The following is a 6,842-nucleotide window of genomic DNA, read 5'->3' as shown; positions in this document are numbered from 1 at the left end:
TCTCAGACCAGACCACCGGGCAGGATCCAGGCCTCGGGCCCAGCCCTGCACCCTGGCCCGGCCGCGCTGCGAAGGCTGCACGCTAGCAGAGTCCGCCGGCCCTTCGGAGGTGAAGGAGCCTAGATTAAAAACCTGGCACCATCACGCCCCTGGGTTTTGGCAAGTCACTTCATCTCTCGGCTTAGGGTCTCGGCTTAGGGTCTCGTCTCTACTGTTGAAACTGGGCCACACCTGTATGATGCTGGCTAGATGCTACTCACTGTTATAAACACTTTCCTTAGCGTTAGCTCGGTTCATGCCTTAACTACCCCCATTAAGAAAACCAAACGCACTGCCTTCAGACAGGAGTAGAATTGCTCCCATCGAGGCTGAACATCTTCACGGAAGCCTCATGCTTCTTACTCAAAAGAGGCTGGTGGGTTGGAACCGACCTTAGGTTTTAGGAGCCCCAAGCAAAAGCCACCAGGCCACCAGAGCTCCCTAACAACCCTATTAGGGAGGGGCTACCCTAACCCTGGAACCCTGTTGGGGTAGTGGGTTACACAGGGAGCTGTTAATCTCAAGGTCAGCAGTTTAAAACCACCGGCTGCACCTTGGGAGGAAAGATGAACGTCCTCTTTCCGATTTACAGGCTCACAGTGTCAGCTCTACTTGGCCCTACTCTGTCACTATGAGTTGGAATCTACTCGATGGCAGTGAGTTTTGTTTTGTTTTTTTGGTATTTTTATCCCGGAGCCCCGTGGCACTGGTTCAAACCTCCCAGCAGTACTGTGGGTGAACCATGAGGCTGAGGGCTCTCATAACGATTTCATCTCTGACCCAACGGCAGTGGTTTTTGTTGTTGTCGTTGCTATCCCAATCTTACAGGTAAAGAAAATTAGGCCCAATATCACAAAAGTTGGAAGAGCCTGGGACACAGGTGGCCTGGTTCCGGACTCAGCTCTTAACCCCTGGATAATACTGGGAATAATAATACTGGTGGAGTTGTGGTGAAGGTTCCGTGAAATAATGTACTTAGTCTAACACCAAAACCAAGCTCACTGTGCAAGAGTGGATTCTGACTTGTGATGACCCCAAAGGACAGAGTACAGCTGCCTACCCCGTGGAGAAGTGCCTTCCCTATGGAGCTTTACAGAAGCAAACTACCATGTCTCCTGTTGAGAAGCTAGTGGGTTTGAAACACCGCCGCCACCACCACCACCACCACTATTGTTGGTTAGTAGCCAAGCTCTTAAACCACTGTCACCGGAGTTCCCTTTGCTAAGCACAGTGGTCCTCAGAGTTTCACTTGCAGCAGAATCACCTGAGGAGCTTGATGAAACTGGTACAAGTTTCTGTTTGGAGTCTAGAGCCTTCTGGGCTCTGTTGGGTAAGCATTGACTTCCCTGGAGTAGCTCTGTGTTTGAACGACGTACTGTGTGATTAGCAGCCCTGTGCTACCCACCAGCACCACCAAACCCAAACCAAACTGTCGTCAAGTTGATGCCAACTTATAGCAAGCCTTTAGGGCAGGGGAGAATTGCCCCCTGTGAGTTCCTGGGGCGGTAATTCTTTACAATACTAGAATGCCCCCTCTTTCTCCCTCAGAGAGGCTGGTGATTTTGAATTGCTGACCTTGCAGTTAGCAGCCCAACACGCAACCATTACACCACCAGGGCTCCTGGCAGGGCTCCTTAAATAGTGATTTGGCATGTGACCAGTACTATTTTAGGAGTTGAGGCCATCAGTGATTTTCCCCAATAAGGATATAGTAGAACAGAAGAAAATCCAACCCATTTTGTTAACATTTTAAAAAGATGTGGAGCCTGCAACACGGAATCCAGGATGGATAAACCCCTCACGGCCAATAATGAGAACAGAGATACCAGGAGGATAGGGGAAGGTGGGGGAAGAAAGGGGGAATCGATCACAAGGATCAACATAGACCCCCCTCCCAGAGGGACAAACAACAGAAAATTGGGTGAAGGGTGACAGAGGACGGTGTAAGATAAGAAAATAATAATCTATAATTTATCAAGGGTTCATGAGAGAAGGGGGAAAAAATGAGCTGATAGCAAGGGCTCAAGTAGAAAAAAAATGCTTTGAAAATGATGATGGCAACATATGTACAAATGTTCTTGACACAATGAATGAATGTATGGATTGTGATGAGATGTAAGAGCCCCCAATAAAAGTATTAAAAAAAAAAAAAAAAGATGTCTCTCTGGGTTCCTGCCTAGCCCTTTTCTCTTCTCGAACTCGTTATCCTTGGAAGATCTCACCCACTCTCGTGACCTCCATTTCCATCTAGATTGCCACACCCCTCGCGACAGCGCTAACCTTCCTCCTGTGTCAGGCTGACGCTGCCCCGCTGCCTGCCCAGCACCACTGTCCAAACAAAGCAAACAAAGACAGTTGAGTCCAACAAAGGGCAGCCCCTGTGTGCAGACAAATGCCCCATAGGGTTGCCCCGGCTGTGACATTGCAGAAGTGGATTGTCAGGCCTTTCTCTTGAACGGGCTAGAACCACCAACCTGTCAGGGTCCGGCACTTAGCCAAGTGCGCCGCCCAGGGATTCTGGACATTTCCACTCACTGCCATGGAGAGTCAAGTCAGACTCATAGCGGCCCTAGAGGACAGGCTAGAATGGTCCCTGTGGGCTGCAGAGACTGCAACTTGTTTATTTTTATTTTTTATTGGGGGCTTGTACAACTCATAATCCACACATACATCCATTGTGTCAAGTACTTTTGTAATTTGTTCCCTCATCACTCTCAAAACATTTGCTTTCTACTTGAGCCCTTGGTATCAGCTCCTCATTTCCCCCCTCCCTACTGGCTCCCCTCTCCCTCATGAACCTTTGATAATTTATAAATTATTATTTTGTCATATCTTACACTGTCCGATGTCTCCCTTCACCAACTTTTCTGTTGTCCGTCCCCAGGGAGGAGGTTATATGTAGATCCTTGTCATAGGTTCCCCTTTTCCACCCCACCCTCCGGGTATCGCCACTCTCACCACTGGTCCTGAGGGGTTCATCTGTCCTGGATTCCCTGTGTTTCCAGTTCCCACCTGTACCAGTGTACATCCTCTGGTCCAAGACTGCAACACTTTATGGGAGTAGAAAGCCTCACAGGTCCCCCCAACCCCCACTCCCAGACCTCCTCTTAGGTTTCCTTCCTGTTGAATCACATCAGGCCAAACAGCTGGGAGTCCACCCTTGATGCCTTCTTCTCTCTCCAGTCCCTAGATCTCTTTAATGACCACTATATTCTCCAAAGGGGCCCCGGTGGCACAATGGTTAAAGCATTCAACCTAGGAAGTCCTATGAGGCCATTCTACTCCCCCTTGTAGGGTTGTTAGGAATCAAAATCCACTAGATGTCACACAACCATCATTATAGGAGCAGATCTGCCAGTTCTTTCTCCCAAGGAGCCACTAGGTGAGTTGACGTTTCCAACCTTTCAGTTCACAGCCAAACACTTAAACCATTGCACTGCCAGATAGCCTAAGACATTGTAGGCTTTCCATAATATTTGCTGAAATCATTAATTAAAAAAAAATAGGAAGGGACTTCAAAAGTTTGTAGGAAAATGGAATTAAAAGATATTGTAATTTTTCATGATGTTTTTGAAACCCCCTTGAATTTATCAAATGCTACCATAAATAAATGACCCTAAACAGTCACCAAGTCCTGTCAATCTTAGCCCCTCAAGGGCCCCCTTCTGGTCCAGTCCTTCTCCAAGGTCATAACCAGTCATTTCCATTGCTCTTCTTCTAACAAGCCTATTCCACTCCAGATTTTTTTATCTGTCTGATCCTTTCTCCTTGAGAAATCCAAAGTAAGTTTTCCAAAATGCATTTTTTTCTGTCAATCTTTGACTTAAAATCTTTGTGTGAATAAAGAGATATTGTCTAAGGGACAATGTGTCAGTTAAAATGACAAAAGTAACGACTACATCAGTATTTCCCAAAGTGGCCAATACCTCTCCCTGGGGACACTGGAATGATGGGGGAGGGGGCTGCAAAAGCAGACATCTACACTTTATCTTGCATTATGAGCTACAATATAAAGTTTTTAATTGCCAGGAGGAACACGGGGCAATTTTTTTTTCTCAGGAAAGGGGCTTGTAGGCCAAATAAATTTGGGAACCTGTGCCTGCTGTTGTCAGGTGCCCGGGGTTCCTCCTCCTGGCGCCCTGTGCACAACAGAACAAAGCCCTGCGCAGTCCTGCACCAGCTGCAGGGCTGTTTTGTTTGGGCCCATTGTCGCCGCCACTGGGTCAGTCCATCTTGTTGGGGCTATTCCTATTTTCTGTTGCCCTTTTACTTTACCAAACGTGTCCTTTTCCAGGGGGACTGGTTGCTCTTGACAACATGTCCAAAGTACCTGATGAACCCTTACCACCCTGGCTTGTAAGGAGCTTCCTGCCTGTGCGTCTTCCAATACAGATCCTGTTCGCAGTCCGCAGTGCCTGCCATCCTTTGTCAGCACCACGGTACAAACGACTCTGTTCTTCTCCAGTCTTCCTTACTCACTGTCCAACTTTCACATGCATATGAGGCCATTGAAACTATCTTGGCTTGGGTCCAGCGCACCTTAGCCCTCAAAGTGACATCATTGCTTTTCAACACTTTGAAGAAGTCTTGTGCAGCAGATTTACCCAATGCAGGATATCATTTCATTTCTTAACTGCAGTTGCAATGAGGATCATTGATTGTGAGTGCAGGCAAGATGCATTAGATCAGAGGTCGATAAACTCTTGAGACAAGAGCCAATTCTCTCCCTCCCAACAATTTAAACATTCTTTGAGCCCTATAAATATATTTTTTACAAACAAATGAAATCACCATTGTCTTAATAATATCCTTTAAAATCTTTGTAAGTGAAAGTAGGGTAGTTTTATTTTCATGCTCAATTTTATTTCAGAGCCACATGGATGTACCAAGAGCTCCAGTTTGCTGAGAGCCATGTGTTAGATGACCCAAGAAGCAGCGCTAGAAGTAGATGGTGCCGATGGAGAAAGGGAAGTACAGGGTCGAAGTGAGCTAGATCCATATTTATCATAATAGGAAGTCATTAGACAAGCTTAAAAATCAAGAAATAGCAATATAAGCCCACTCTTTTGAATAATGGGTATAAACACCAACAAACAAACCTAGTGGAGAAAGAGATGAGAGGTGGGAAAGGAAAGGCAGGGCCATCTTTTTATTGTAAACCCTTTCGCAGACATAGACTGGCATGATTTGGTTTAAAGATAAGAAAAACAAGCCCCCACCCTCCAAAAAAGAAAAGAAAACGTTTTTAGTGACCCATAGAAAAAATAAAACCTTGTTACTCAAGGTGTGGTCTGCGGAGCTTATTAGAAAGACAGAATCGCAGGCCCCACCACTGTTAGATCAAGATCCACAGTGATTCCGAGGCGCAGTCAGGCTTAAAAAACACCGGTCTACAGGATCCAGCATCATTCGCTGGATCCATTCCAGTGGACCTCTCTAGCTTCCGCACTATTTTGTGCCTCACTGGATGGTAGGACTTTATTTTCTGCTCTCTGGGGCTAAATTCTAGCTACTGGGGCCTAGAACTGTGCGAGTGTGTGCGTGCGTGCGTGTGTGTGTGCGCGCGCGCGCGCGTGTGTGTTTTTGCGCACACTCAGTGACTAGCTAAATCTAACCACTGTTTGAGACCCAGCTCCTGGGCTCCAGGAAGCCTTCCCAAATCCCGTGCAACCCTGGCTGTTGCAGTGCGTTAACCTTGCCCAGTCTTCATCCGGCACGCACGCATTTCTTGGGCGCCCGCCGGGTGCCTGGCTGGATTCAGGAGCCGGATGGAATTCTCTTCGGTGCCCTGTCAAGTGCAAATGCAACGTCCCCTGGTCCCTTGCGGTCCACGGCCAGAGGGGGTCTGCGCAGCGCCGGACCCGTCTGTGGCTCTGCGCGGCTTTTCGGAGACTTACGGCGCCCTCCTCCCGCGGGGGCGGGGACGGCCCGGTTCCGCTCGGCTCCGCTCCGCCGCGGCGCCGGGGAGAGAAAGCAGGACCCCGGGGGAGCCAGCCCCACCCCAGCCCCCGGCATCCCGGCCCCGGCGCTGCCCACGCTGGGGTCCCCATGGAGGGGACTGCAGGGTCTCAGACGCCCGACCTGCGCGACGTGGAGAGCAAGGTGGGCAGAAAGACCCCCGAAGGGCTGCTCCGCGGGCTGCGAGGGGAGAGGGAGCCGGGGACCGGCGGCGCCCTGCGGCTCCCGGGGACGTCTAGCCCTGGTCACGGCCTGGGGGACAAGCTCGTGACGCTGAGGACGGAGCTGGTGAGTGTCGGCTCCGCGGGTGGGGGGACCTGAGCGCTCAGCTGAGGACCCGACAGGACCGGCTGCTGTCCCCGGAGTTGGACTGCAGGGGGCGGGGGGTAAAACTCCTCGCCGGTCCTCAGCATCCCACCCAACTTGAGCACTCATCCCGGAGTGGGAGGTGGAGGGATCTCTATGAATCGCCCCCCAAGAATCTTGGGGACCTGGGGGGTGAGGCACAGGCTCTAGGAAGTTACCCTGCCCAACAAATGGCCCTGGGAGAGCAGGGCCGGAGAAGCCACAGAGCCGAGCAAATCGCAAATCCTCGCAGGACCCCTGCCACCTGTTCCCACCCCGCCTCTCTTTATCCAGTTTTGTTTTGTTTCTTCCTCCAAACTGGGAGCTTTTTGAGGACGGACCGGGAAGGGGTTTGGTTTACCCGAGACTCCAGTAATCAGCTCAGGATTCAGCAAAGAAGAAATTTGATGAAGGACAGGACGACGTAGCACCTGAAAATTGCCTGGGCCAGCGGGCACCAAAAACGCTCTCCCCATTGTCCCCATACCCACGACCACCCC

The 6,842-nt window shown here is 49.9% G+C and overlaps 2 protein-coding genes across 3 annotated transcripts in view; one reads left to right on the top strand and one right to left on the bottom strand.

Moving 5' to 3' along the window:
* The window catches only part of POMGNT1 (protein O-linked mannose N-acetylglucosaminyltransferase 1 (beta 1,2-)), a 24,450-nt gene that overhangs the window by 9,405 nt on the left and 8,203 nt on the right, over positions 1-6,842 (bottom strand). The window lies entirely within an intron of this gene.
* The window catches only part of LURAP1 (leucine rich adaptor protein 1), a 14,283-nt gene continuing 13,493 nt past the window's right edge, over positions 6,053-6,842 (top strand). Inside the window, exon 1 of the mRNA XM_004699461.2 lies at positions 6,053-6,285. Within this exon, the coding sequence (XP_004699518.1) occupies positions 6,088-6,285 (198 nt within the window). The 5' untranslated portion in view covers positions 6,053-6,087. The remainder of the gene's footprint in view (positions 6,286-6,842) is intronic.

Source organism: Echinops telfairi, unplaced genomic scaffold (assembly GCF_000313985.2).
Source record: "Echinops telfairi isolate 266 unplaced genomic scaffold, ASM31398v2 ScPeMD7_443;HRSCAF=831, whole genome shotgun sequence".
Lineage (NCBI taxonomy): Eukaryota > Metazoa > Chordata > Mammalia > Afrosoricida > Tenrecidae > Echinops > Echinops telfairi.
The sequence above is the reverse complement of the archived record's forward strand: the minus strand, read 5'-3'. Positions and strand labels throughout refer to the sequence as shown.